This window comes from Aspergillus ambiguus (assembly GCF_047715705.1).
Source record: "Aspergillus ambiguus strain CBS 117.58 unplaced genomic scaffold BDV59scaffold_15, whole genome shotgun sequence".
In the NCBI taxonomy this organism is placed as follows: domain Eukaryota; kingdom Fungi; phylum Ascomycota; class Eurotiomycetes; order Eurotiales; family Aspergillaceae; genus Aspergillus; species Aspergillus ambiguus.
The window spans coordinates 208,269-220,449 of record NW_027395528.1 but is presented as its reverse complement, the minus strand read 5'-3'; the positions used below and the strand labels follow the sequence as shown (position 1 = coordinate 220,449).

General features: G+C 52.9%; 5 protein-coding genes across 5 annotated transcripts; 4 read left to right on the top strand and 1 right to left on the bottom strand.

Annotated features, from left to right (window-relative positions):
• Positions 1-328: 328 nt before the first annotated feature.
• On the bottom strand, positions 329-3,121 carry BDV59DRAFT_29180 (uncharacterized protein). Its single transcript, XM_073696129.1, has one exon. It carries the CDS (start codon positions 2,794-2,796, stop codon positions 397-399), a length of 2,400 nt encoding a protein of 799 aa, XP_073548056.1. The 5' UTR covers positions 2,797-3,121; the 3' UTR covers positions 329-396.
• A 746-nt stretch (positions 3,122-3,867) lies between these two features.
• On the top strand, positions 3,868-4,983 carry BDV59DRAFT_29191 (flavin-linked sulfhydryl oxidase ERV2). The gene is made up of 3 exons (XM_073696130.1): positions 3,868-4,311; positions 4,378-4,506; positions 4,580-4,983. The coding sequence occupies exons 1-3, from the start codon at positions 4,106-4,108 to the stop codon at positions 4,800-4,802; spliced, it is 558 nt and encodes a 185-aa protein (XP_073548055.1). The 5' UTR covers positions 3,868-4,105; the 3' UTR covers positions 4,803-4,983.
• Positions 4,984-5,834: 851 nt separating this feature from the next.
• Positions 5,835-6,770, top strand: BDV59DRAFT_29177 (uncharacterized protein). Its single transcript, XM_073696128.1, has one exon. It carries the CDS (start codon positions 6,008-6,010, stop codon positions 6,608-6,610), a length of 603 nt encoding a protein of 200 aa, XP_073548054.1. The 5' UTR covers positions 5,835-6,007; the 3' UTR covers positions 6,611-6,770.
• Positions 6,558-8,704, top strand: BDV59DRAFT_29257 (LYAR-type C2HC zinc finger protein). Its single transcript, XM_073696131.1, has 3 exons — positions 6,558-6,741; positions 6,816-6,938; positions 7,072-8,704. The coding sequence occupies exons 1-3, from the start codon at positions 6,721-6,723 to the stop codon at positions 8,554-8,556; spliced, it is 1,629 nt and encodes a 542-aa protein (XP_073548053.1). The 5' UTR covers positions 6,558-6,720; the 3' UTR covers positions 8,557-8,704.
• An 84-nt stretch (positions 8,705-8,788) lies between these two features.
• On the top strand, positions 8,789-11,892 carry BDV59DRAFT_177965 (thiamine diphosphate-binding protein). The gene is made up of 4 exons (XM_073689690.1): positions 8,789-9,634; positions 9,693-9,760; positions 9,820-11,511; positions 11,566-11,892. Exons 1-4 carry the CDS (start codon positions 9,516-9,518, stop codon positions 11,622-11,624), a joined length of 1,938 nt encoding a protein of 645 aa, XP_073548052.1. The 5' UTR covers positions 8,789-9,515; the 3' UTR covers positions 11,625-11,892.
• The last annotated feature ends 289 nt before the right edge of the window (positions 11,893-12,181 follow it).

Sequence of the window (12,181 nt, the reverse complement as noted above, 5' to 3'; positions counted from 1 at the left end):
CACCTGAGTGTAGAGATGATGGGAAATTGAACCTGAGATCCGGCTATGTTCAACTTCTCCCTTTTCAGAAGTACCATTTGGAAAATAAAATTAAAGCCTTGCAAATTGCATTCTAGTATGTTTGGCTTCCCTTTATCCGTATATAGTTTCCTCCTTATTCTCCATCGCCCTGTTCCCTTATAAGGCATGACACAGCGTATACATAAAGTGCTAGCACCCAGTCGAGCATTGAGACGGACCTAGAAATAGTCAAACCAAATGCGTATGTATATTATACAATCGCTCCTATGTGCTTTTCCTCGAATCGAGTACACTTCAAAGACCCCTTGTATTTGACTATACCAGACGCACACCTTTATCTTGAATTTTAGCCATATGCCTAGTACTGCATGCTTCCTAACTACTCGTCCGTGGAACCACCAGCTTCTCCCAAGTATCTTCCTCTGGCCACCCATCTACGGCAGCGTTGGTATATCCACACAGTCGCTGCCAACAACGATAGGAGCTGCGGTCTGCATCTGTCCACTGCGGTCCCGGACCAGAGGCGTACTCGCCGCATCCCTGGGTCACCAATCTCTTTCCCATTTCCGTGATGATGGGGCTGCTAGGCAGAGACTTGAACCAGGCTTCACCTGGGAATGGCTCAACCGGAAGGGGAGTCACACGGGGAACTTTGAGGGCGTCCCAACTGGCCTGACCTGGCCAACCGTCTGCATTCGTACCTGAATAGCCAAGCATCTTCTGCCAACACTTGTAAGATGCCCGAGTATCATCCGTCCATTCCGGTCCCGGACCAGTTGCAAACCTGTCGCAACCGACCTCCACCAGTCTGATGCTCATCTCATTTACGATCCAGCTGCTCGGCTCTGCAGTGAAGTACGCAGTCCCGGGGAACGGCTCATAGATGATCGGGACGGGGTTCGGCGTCTCACCCGTGCTTGGAACTTTCAATTGATCCCAAGAGCTCTGCCCGGGCCAGCCATCCGCATCGGCACCTGTATATCCCAATTTCTGTTGCCAACACTTGTAAGATTCCTTGTCTGCATCAGACCATTGTGGGCCAGGCCCTGAGGAATACTTGTTGCAGCCAATAGCGACTAGTCGTTTGCCCATTGCGGTGATGATTCCGCTATTAGGCTCAGTCTTGAACCATGCAGTTCCAGGAAAGGCCTGAGTGCTACCACCGGTGCCCCCCGTTGATGGGACCTTGAGCTGGTCCCAGGATGTCGCACCTGGCCATCCATCGGCATCAGCCCCGGTATATCCAAGCTTCTCCTGCCAACACCGATAGGACTCTCTGTCCACATCTGTCCACTGGGGCCCAGGACCAACCGAGTATTTTCCGCATCCCTCGGCCACGAGCCGCTGGCCCATGGCGGTAATGATCGGGCTGTTAGGCTCACTCTGAAACCATGCCGCGCCAGGGAATGGCTCAGAGCTGCCATCGCCGTCCTCGGTCGATGGGACTTTGAGTTGGTCCCAGGAAGATTGGCCAGGCCAGCCATCAGCGTCGGCCCCAGTATATCCTAGTTTTGACTGCCAGCATCTATACGAGGCTCTATCCGCATCAGTCCACTGAGGTCCAGGGCCAACTGAGTATTTGCCGCATCCCTCTGCCACCAGGCGCTTACCCATGGCAGTAATGATATCGCTTCTCGGTTCAGTCTGGAAGAAGTCCACGCCTGGGAAAGGGGTCAGTGCTCCCCCAGAGCTTCCATCGCCATCTTCGGTTAACGGGACCTTGAGCTGATCCCACGACGATTGACCTGGCCATCCGTCTGCATCAGCGCCAGTATATCCGAGTTTCTCCTGCCAGCACTTGTAGGAGGCTTGATCAGCGTCGCTCCATTGAGGTCCCGGGCCAGTAGAGTATTTGCCACAGCCTTCCTCGACCAGACGCTGTCCCATGGCCGTGATAATAGGACTGTTCGGCTGAGACTTGAACCATTCGGCCCCCGGGAACGGTGTAAGCTCTCCGATGCTGCCGCCACCATCATTTCCGCCATCAGGGGGAACCTCACCCAGTGGGACACCGCGGGCGGGAATCTCGAGTACATCGCCAACGATCAAATCATAAGGCTCCTTCAAGTCATTCACGTCGATAATATACCGTTTCGGGACATTGTACTTGAGACTGATATCGCCCAACGTTTCCCCAACGGCAACAGTATGCTTTCCCCCATCCCACAGCTCTCCGGGATCCAATGTCCCATCCCGGGTCAATGCGTACAGAGGGTCTCCGGGACACTCGGTGGGATACCCGTCCCGGTGGCCTTTGATCTCCTTGCCGGCGCCGGCACGACGAAGATACGCAATGGCATCCTGGATACCCGTGATCTGCGAGGAACTTGGCTGGGTGACGCCTGTCTTGGCCAGAAATGCCACGACGGCGTAATGGTCCGCGTTCAACTGCTGGTTCCCATTTGCGCCGCTGCGATGGCCTTTGCCGCGTCCGTCGTATACATAGCCGTGCTGGCAGACGGCCAGATTGTACGCAAAGTCGAAGTAGTTTTCATCCGAGACATCCATCTGATAGTCCTGGGTCTGGCGCATGAAGTCGTCACAGCGGATGTGCTCTCGGCCCTCGAAGAAGCCGCCTAGGTAATGAATCTTGACGCCCTTCGGGCTGCTGATTGGGGTGTAGGCTTCTTCGGGGGCACGAGCCCCCCAGCCCTCCCTGGAGACGAAGTACATGGCTGATGTGCAGGGCAAGACCGCAAGGGATGCCGTGATGGTTTGTAACATTCGGGCCATCATTGCCATGCCACCCCGCCTTGCGGATCGGACGGAGACCATTTCGGATGGTGACCGTGATCAGATAAGACAGAGGCGGGAAATTTGACTCGTGAAGGAAGAGTAGAAGCGTGGAGGGTGCTATCCAGACCTTTTTGTAGCCGTACTCTAGGTCAGATGCATTCTTCAATTTCACTAACGTGGACTATCCATCTCGTATACTCCTGAAGAACTCCTTGGCATTAATCAACGGCAAGCCTCTTTCCTTGGTGAAGAGGGGTTACATCAGTGTGAGGATCAAAAACTAGTGCACTGCGAGCCCGAGGGCATGTACGGAAACGCCAATATTTCAAAGCCAATTGCCAAGGCTGCTAGACATGAAGTCAACATCGAGACCCTCGAGACTCCACGATACATAGGACCACGCGACAGAGGTAGGATCAAGCTCAGTTAACATATCGATCGACACTGTGATGTACCTACGCCCTCAGAAGAGGATGTGCAGAACACAGTGATCATCATCGAGCTTCATCTTGCGGCCTTGTCACGGGTTGAAAGACCAACGGGATGGGAAGCATGGTTAATTCAATTACCGAACACGAGCTTGGTGCACTTGGCGTTCCGCATTTCTTCATAAAAATGTAACCCTGTAGACTTATCTCGTGGCAAATGGATGGTATCACCCTTGGCACGGGACAAACCAGGTTCTGTGTCTCAACGAGAGGCTTCAACATTACAAGCTTCAAGGAGGGAGGGTAAGCCGGCTTATCCGTATGGTGAACCTGGAACAGGAAATGCGAGTATTTAGTCCACACGTCAACATACCCTGCCAAATCCATGGAACGAGAAGAGCTGGTAAGGTGAAGCTGTGCAGTTGCCAATGTTCCCTGATCCATGCCATACTTGAGTTATGGTGGGGATAGAAGATGAGAGTATCGGAGGGTTCGATAATACGAACGCGAGAAACCGACAAGCTCCGCCACTGCATCAATGTTCTTGTCCCTGTTGTATTTGTATTCGCCTCAAGTTGAGAATCTGTGGCAGTTGCATGTTGTGACTGCGTAAAGAGAGACGCATAATTTGAGTGCATAATGACTAAGCTACACAAGATGGATACGTTATGCTACACGTGGACGAATCAGTCAATGCCGTCATGCAAGGAACAGGCAAGGTGCGCTGCACTCAACCTCGTCCTTCCTTTATTCTCTCGTTATATCGTCCCTCCTTCGTTGTCTTTCTTTATGGCTCCTTTCTACATGTGAATACTGATACCTATAACCTGGAGATAAACGACCCTTGGCACCTAGAGACTCATTGCCTGGAAATCCCTTCCCGTTCGATCGCATGAACCCCTAGAGAGATTCAACGCAACATGGCCAACCGCTTGACAGGCCGTCGCATATTAATCAGCATACCAATCGTGATCTTTGTCATATTTGTTCTGTTCATTGGTCCCAGATCGTCGCAATCAGCCGTGCGCATGCCCAATACCCTGGGGAAGGCCGCATCGTCGCTGGTAAAGGATGACCTCACCAAGGGTGAGGTGGTGATGCCCAAGCTGGGCAACGAGACCGCGAAGTACGTAACAGCACCAGTGACAGCGACAGTGGAAAACATACTGACTGCTTCGATTGGGATATACAGGGCCGAACTGGGCCGTGCGACCTGGAAGTACTTCCACACGATGTTAGCCCGGTACCCAGAAGATCCGACAGAGGAACAACAGGAAACCCTACGCTCCTTCATCTACCTTTTTGCGCGACTCTATCCTTGGTATACACATCCCGTTATATCATGCCTCAGTCTCATGCTGCATGACCTGACTAGAAGCTGACATGTGACGCAGTGGCGAATGCGCCTCGCACTTCCAACAACACCTGAAAAAATACCCACCCCAGGTGTCTTCGCGGAACATCGCCGCGGGATGGGGGTGCTTCATGCACAACGAGGTCAATGCGATGCTTGACAAGCCGGAGTTCGATTGCAACAAGATCGGCGACTTCTACGACTGTGGCTGCGCCGACGACGAAGAGACAGACGGTGAGAAGAATCAGGCTGTATCGGAATAAGTGCGTGGTGGCGACAGCAAAAGTGGTGTGATCGTGCCGGTCGAGATATCAAAGGATGCGTAAGGTTACCCCTTGCTTCGGCCCCCGCACCTCGCTACAAGGACAAACATCTCGTGTGGGAGCAGGGTATGGAGCCAGCGAGGCTAGACATCTACTACACTGCTCGTCCAGCGACTAGAAGTCTTTGCGTTATTGCAACCGCGCCTGGTGCCGTTTGTTTGGTGACTGTTGTGTAATATATTATAGACTCTTTTCTCTCTACCGGCGCGGGGCGTTGGGTGGACTTCAGATCGCATAATGTATATTCCGGCAGACAGGCGCACCTAAACTACGCGTACTCGAGCGATATACTCTGACGCACGTTATGATGCATGTGGATTGTTCACTCGTGCGGGATGATATGCGCGAGGGCATCTCGCTTGCGTACGAAGTATACTTTCTTTTTCCCCACGAGGAGTTCCGAGCGGGATCTGTTGCGACCACTTAGGGAACAGATTGGGAGATAGATGCACAATAGGCCTTTGCCGTAAGACTGTAGAAGCTTTCGGCAAATTCTGGCGGATGATAATACAGAGCCACACCAGAGATACCCAGAGATCGCGCGCATGACTGCAGCTGCTGACCAGCCGCCCTCTATGGCGTACATGCCGGACATGGGTGGGATGGACAAACTGATATGCCGAGTCACTTCTAATACAGCAAGAAGACGTGTCGGGAGTTTCATCTCGGGGGAAAAGAATATAGAGATCCCATTGGCGCGCATCGCATTCTGAAACGAGTTCCCATAGACATCGTCCCATCCTCGTAATCAAACCACCCATGTTGACTGTATCTATAGACCACGCTTTTATGCTCCTCATGGAAAGCCAATTCAGGCCTCTCGGTGGCGCGCATGAGACGGAAGAAAGTCTAATGGTTGTAGGATGGCCCCGGCGCGGCGCAACACCCGGATGCTGTTGTTATTATTATCTTGGCCCCCCGTTCGCCATTCGTGTCGCGTACCGAAGCATGACGATAATAGAAGTTCCTTATCATGGCGCGCGCATCGCCCCTCCACCGGCCGCTCCACACTAAACGACGAACTGAGGGGCCATGGTTGGCTGGTCATCCTCCCCGGCTGTGGACTCCAGCGAGTCTCCTGACAAGTCCATGCCACTGCCCCCTTGAGTACATAGGGGATCAACGGATTATCATTTCCTGAATGCATGGGCATCCTGGTCCTCGCTGACCGCAATGTTTGGTTTCAGGAATCGAGGCGCTCAGGCCAATCCCACTGGACGGGGGAGGAGTCGGTTGGTATCAGGAGGAAAGGGGACGGATGCTCCATATTTATCCAGTGGATGACCCTGAGCGAGGATACGAGAATCCCATCTGTTGTATGTTTCTGTTACCTGGAGAGAAGCCCATCAAAAGTAGCGTCTTTCTATTCTTGTTTTTGTTTTGCGGGGAAGAGTTCCCTGCCTTATTGCGCAGGCAGTCAATATATCCAAATTAGGATTAGCGTCCCGGCGGTCATCTTTTTCTTTTTTACTTTTTCCTCTTTTTTTCTCTTTACGCGCCGCAACGAGCAAAACACGGACGAAACATCCCATTTTCTCCCTCAACTCAGCAATAAAACGACGAGGCCAGCATCTCCCTCGACGCGCGGCGGTTGTACAGTCATCGGACACCTTGTCTGTGTTTCTCAGTCCCTTGTCTCGACGTCTTCGCTCTCCCTGGTCGCGATCTCCCTGTCACCGACAACTGCGCGCAGGAACCCTGTCGCTCACATATCAAATCGCGTGGTGGGACTCATTAGATCCTGGTAGATTGGTCTTTCTGCTGCCTGGGTTTTGTTGATTTCTGGTTTGTCCGCGCAAATCCACCCGTATCCCTACGCGCCAGTCTTATACGTGGGTTCCTATATAGCGGGGTCAATATGGTGTCGTTCTCCTGCGAGGTGAGTTGGACTCTTATGCCTGTTGTTCTTTAATCCATATACCACGGCTGGCTAACTTCTCCCCTTAACCCTAGGCGTGCGGCGATATCCTTACCAAGAAGAAGCTCGATCCCCACCGCAACCAATGTCGCGGCGCGTCCTTCACCTGCATTGATTGTATGGTGCATTTCCAGGGAACCTCGTATAGATCGCATACAGTGAGCCTCCCTGTCTCTTTTCTCGTCTCTTATATTCTGAGCTCCATCGTCCGCGTCGCACCCATCCCTTCCCATCTCCCACTCACCTTCGACCCATTCGCTTGTACACAGGGATAGCAACTGACTTTCGCAGTCGTGCATGACCGAGGCTCAAAAATACGAGGGCGCTCTGTATAAAGAAAAACCGAAAAAGGGCCAGCGCAATGGCAACAACAATAACAAGCAAGCCAACCAAAACGCGAAACCCAACGGCCACCGCGCTCCTTACGTCGAAGATGTCCCTGATGTCGACAACCCGAGGAGCAACAACCCTCCCCCGCCGGCTCCTACGCCACCCCCGACGGGCGTCGAGAAGCCCTCCGGCAACAAGCAGGGCGATAACAAGAAAGATGTCAACGTGTTCGACTTCCTAGTCACGGACCAGACGCCGAACGCGTCCAAGGTCTCCCTAGGCGGCTCGAAGGAGCCGATGGCGATGGTTGACCACGCGCCTTCCGTGTTTGAGACCAGCAAATCGCTGGCTCATGCTGACGCTGCAGATGGCGACAACAATGCGTATGATGTCGCCTACGAGGAGAACGGCTTCTCTTACGGCTCCGGTCCAATCCCTCAGTCCGTGTATCCGAGTAAGACCGCTAATCCGTCGATGGAATTCATGACCCCTGCGCCCAAGAAGAAGAAGGACCGGTCGCGCACGAATGGCGCCAGCGCCACCACTAGTGACAAGAAGCGCAAGCGTCGCATCGAAGATCACGATATGGAGGACGCCGACACCCCCATGATGGATGCCCCCTCGAGTGTGCAGAACCACCCGGGTACACCCATGCTGCACCACTCCGGCCTGACAGGTGGACTGAATCGCATGATGCGGTCTCCGTCGCTGGAGGCCGAGAACGGACAGGGAGAAAACCATCCTCGTCGACGCTATCAGGATCCGTCTTCTCCCATTAAGCGCACCCGCCGGGACGAGAAGGACATCAATGGTGACTCCGGTCTGGGAATCTCCATCAAGAATCGTGCGGAGCGTCTGGTCTCGTCCATGTTCGGAGGGTCCGTCGCGTCCGGCAGCAGCAATCACAGCAATGAACCGTCGAACAAGGCGCTTGTTCGCACCCGTCGGCGCAGTTCATCCGACGATGGACATGGTTCCGTGGAAATTCGTCGGTCCAAGAAGACCGCCAAAGTCCGGAGTGCGACGAACGGCCAGGTGGTTTCGTCGGATCCCCGCAAGTCGAAGCGCAAGAGCAGTGCCCAGACGGAAGCCGACCGGCCCTCCCGTCGCCAGAAGCAAATCGAATACCCGAACTCGGCTCGCGATGAAGACGGCCAGATGGTCGTCTACCGGCAGGAAAACATCCCCGATCAGCTGCAGCGCGAGATGGCGGCGCATTTCCTGTCGCTGGTGACTAAGGGACCGGAGAGTGGCCGTGGATTCTCCGTCAACAAAGTCTTGAAACGGTTCCACCGCGACTTCACGGATGAATATGACGATGACCGTGGACGCGACCCAGGACGCAGTCGGGCTGATCGCGAGCGGCGCATCGAGGATGAGAAGGACTTGTGGCGGACTCTGCGGTTGAAGCGGAATGAACGCGGCGAGGTGGTGGTGTTTTTCTAAGGTATATTATGAAGGAGTTATGATTGGGAATCGGTAATGGCATTGGTCTTGTTCTTGAATATTTGCATGCTTCCACCCTTATGCATAGCGTACAGCATTAATTATGGACTCGATATCGTTGTCTTTGATTGCATGGCGTAGAGGCATGTCTTTTCCACGCTACGGATCGCTGCCTTAGGGACTCTGCTCTGTCCCGGGTCCTATTAGCTCGACAAGAATCATGAGGTCGTTCAAAATGTACAGATTCTAGAAAAAACGATGAATCAGCGCGTACTGAAGAGATCCGAAAGAACGGTGCTTCACGACAGGTGTCAGTGCTCATGAACTTGGACTTGTCTCCAGAGCCAAATCAGCAGTATCTACTTCAACGACCGTCAAGGCTCTCCAAACCACATTCTACATCTCCAAAACAGTACCATCTGAACATCCCAGGACAACAGCTTGACACCCTTCGAGAGACCACTGCGCCGTCGACTCTGGAGATCACTGCAACGGGCTGGCTCCGCGGATCCGTAACTCTCATAACAGACAACTAAGTTAGTAGTCATCTCTGAGAAGCTTGCTGCTGCTTCACGAGATTCAATTGTCTTGCTCGAACCTTTATAGTCTAGGGAGAAGGCAATAGATGAAGAAATCATGTGAGTCCGTACATGGATTCATGTTATGACTCATTTCCTCTTTCGGTTGGTCTTTGCCCCTGTCAGCATCATATCTACTTTCTCTTCTCTCTCGTGGCTCCGTTGTCGTTCGTCTTTCTCTCCTGGCCGACATTCCAGAATGTACCGTTTCATCCCGGCAGCACGATCATCGAAGACGACCTCGACCAGCCGCCGCTTCACGGCCCGTCGTCCTTCACACTCCATTCTCTCATCAACTCCATATTCACATTCTCATTTACGGAATCATGATACTACCGGCAGCGCTGTTGCAGAGTGAGACTTTTCAAGCTCGTCGAGAACATGCATGCTCATGAATGGCCCAGGAATCCACAAGGGAAACCTAGCCGGTTCTTCAATGCAGCGTCTGTAAAGGACGTACAGCCCCTTATTGGTGCACGCCAGGGAGATATAGATGAAATGTATGTTGGTTGTCCCTCGCTGTTTCTTGTACATTTTCATTGACAAAGTCTCCACCAGGTTTATTGGAATGACAGGAGGTGCTATATTCCACGAAATGATGAAACGGCAAGGCGTCAGGAATATCTGTATGCAGCAACTAAGTCCCGTTCTAACGATGCCACAATGAGATGATAACCGTACCTAGTCGGCTACCCCGGCGGTGCCATTCTCCCCGTGTTTGATGCCATCTACAATTCGCCAAACTTCGACTTCGTTCTGTCAAAACACGAGCAAGGTGCTGGGCATATGGCAGAGGGATATGCCCGTGTGTCAGGGAAACCAGGCGTGGTCTTGGTGACGAGTGGTCCCGGTGCGACCAACGTGATTACACCAATGGCCGATGCGCTGGCAGATGGTGTTCCCATGGTGGTGTTTTGCGGCCAGGTTGCTACCTCCGCCCTTGGGAGCGACGCCTTCCAGGAGGCAGACATGGTGGGGATCTCCCAAGCGTGTACCAAGTGGAACGTCATGGTGAAGAGCGTAGCAGAATTGCCGAGGCGAATCAACGAAGCGTTTGAAATTGCCACAAGCGGCAGACCAGGCCCAGTGCTTGTTGATCTACCTAGGGATGTAACCGGTGGCATCTGTCGGAAAGCCATCCCCACGGGCTCTAATCTTCCCCCGTCGGCCAGTGCTGCAACGCGCCAGGGCCTAGAGTTGAATAAGAAGCAACTGGACCAGTCTATTAGAAGCGTGGCAACCCTCATCAACACTGCCCAGTGTCCGGTGATCTTCGCCGGTCATGGTGTTATCTGCTCCGAAGGCGGCCCTGAACTGCTGAAGACGCTCGCAGACAAGACGTCCATTCCTGTCACCACTTCTCTTCACGGCCTTGGGGCGTTTGATGAGCTAGATGAAAAGTCTCTGCACATGTTAGGGATGCACGGCTCTGCCTATGCAAACATGGCGATACAGAATGCGGATCTGATCATCGCTCTCGGCGGGCGTTTTGATGAGCGGGTAACATGCAATATCACGAAATTTGCACCAAGGGCGCACGCGGCCGCAAAAGAAGGGCGAGGTGGCATTATCCATTTTGAAATCATGCCTAAAAATATCAATAAGGTCGTCCAGGCCACTGAGGCAGTCGAGGGTGATGTGGCTGCCAATCTCCGGCTCTTGATTCCCCATGTCAAGGAGAAGTCGATGTCGGATCGCAAAGCCTGGTTCGACCAGATCAATGAATGGAAGAGGAAGTGGCCTCTGAATAACTATGAGAAGGCTGAGAGTTCTGGATCGATCAAACCCCAGACTCTGATCGAAGAGCTGAGCAAATTGACGGCTGACCGGAAAGAGCGCACCTACATCTCAACGGGCGTAGGGCAGCACCAGATGTGGGTCGCTCAGCATTTCCGCTGGAGACATCCACGTACCATGATCACATCGGGGGGCCTAGGAACGATGGGGTACGGTCTGCCTGCTGCAATTGGCGCTAGTGTTGCCAAACCGGACGCTCTCGTCATTGATATAGATGGTGACGCATCATTCGCCATGAGCCTGACCGAGATGTCCACCGCCTCACAGTTTAATATCCCTGTGAAGATTATCGTCCTGAACAATGAGGAACAGGGCATGATTACACAATGGCAGAACCTCTACTACGAGGATCGATACGCTCATTGCCACCAGAAGAACCCGGACTTCGTCCGGCTTGCCGAATCGATGGGGTTGCAGGCCCGCCGGGTTGTCCAACCAGACAACGTCGTTGATACCCTGAAGTGGCTGATCAATACTAATGGACCGGCGCTTTTGGAGGTAGTAACCGATAAGAAGTTGCCCGTGTTACCGATGGTCCCTGGCGGATCAGGTTTGGATGAATTTATCACATGGGATAGTGGTATGCTTTACTCGCCTTTAATTGACGATCTCTGCTGACGACAGAAATAATCAGCAAAAGATAAGGCACGGAGAGAATTGATGCGACAGCGTACATGTGGGCTTCACATGTAGACGTTCTTGCCAACCCTGCAGAGTCTGCGGGTGACCGAGGAGACGTTTTACACCGTCTGGGCGCTGTGGCATCTTTTCTACCTGGTCCGTCGGAAGCCACCCTGTTTCCCTGGTGCGATCTCGATTCTTAAACCGTTACTTCACCTCGATGATGGACAGCCGGTATGATTTTTTCCTGCATCCGGAATGGGTGGCTGGCGCTGATCACTACCTAATCACGAGACAACGTTGTTTGTAGTGTTGGATGCATATCGAATAGAGAATGCTCTGAAATACCACTATAGCGCACCACTAGGTGTCTAGGCACTTTTTGGTAGCTGTACGATGTTTTTAGTGGACTACAACAGTTCCAAAACCTTAGTAGTGCATGCATCGAATATGGGATAAACGTGCTCCACTATGACTCCCAATGACTCGGCATGACTCACGCACGTAGAATCGGAGTAAGAGAATGGACGTCTCGCCTCGTATTTAGTCATAGAAGGGTGTAGTACGATTGTAAGATTTCTCATTCGTCCAGGGCATCCGTTGGTGCCTGAGGATCGGGATTATTCATC

What these genes read in the sequence shown, in the direction of transcription:
- BDV59DRAFT_29177 (XM_073696128.1), top strand. Translation starts at nt 6,008, where the DNA reads ATGGGCATCCTGGTCCTCGCTGACCGCAATGTTTGGTTTCAGGAATCG.
- BDV59DRAFT_29180 (XM_073696129.1), bottom strand. Translation starts at nt 2,796, where the DNA reads ATGGTCTCCGTCCGATCCGCAAGGCGGGGTGGCATGGCAATGATGGCC.
- BDV59DRAFT_29257 (XM_073696131.1), top strand. Translation starts at nt 6,721, where the DNA reads ATGGTGTCGTTCTCCTGCGAG. An exon ending in TGGTGTCGTTCTCCTGCGAG is followed by an intron (nt 6,742 to 6,815) that starts GTGAGTTGGACT and finishes CCTTAACCCTAG; the next exon opens with GCGTGCGGCGATATCCTTAC. An exon ending in CCTCGTATAGATCGCATACA is followed by an intron (nt 6,939 to 7,071) that starts GTGAGCCTCCCT and finishes TGACTTTCGCAG; the next exon opens with TCGTGCATGACCGAGGCTCA.
- BDV59DRAFT_29191 (XM_073696130.1), top strand. Translation starts at nt 4,106, where the DNA reads ATGGCCAACCGCTTGACAGGCCGTCGCATATTAATCAGCATACCAATC. An exon ending in CTGGGCAACGAGACCGCGAA is followed by an intron (nt 4,312 to 4,377) that starts GTACGTAACAGC and finishes TGGGATATACAG; the next exon opens with GGCCGAACTGGGCCGTGCGA. An exon ending in TTTGCGCGACTCTATCCTTG is followed by an intron (nt 4,507 to 4,579) that starts GTATACACATCC and finishes CATGTGACGCAG; the next exon opens with TGGCGAATGCGCCTCGCACT.
- BDV59DRAFT_177965 (XM_073689690.1), top strand. Translation starts at nt 9,516, where the DNA reads ATGCATGCTCATGAATGGCCCAGGAATCCACAAGGGAAACCTAGCCGG. An exon ending in CAGGGAGATATAGATGAAAT is followed by an intron (nt 9,635 to 9,692) that starts GTATGTTGGTTG and finishes AGTCTCCACCAG; the next exon opens with GTTTATTGGAATGACAGGAG. An exon ending in ATTTATCACATGGGATAGTG is followed by an intron (nt 11,512 to 11,565) that starts GTATGCTTTACT and finishes AGAAATAATCAG; the next exon opens with CAAAAGATAAGGCACGGAGA.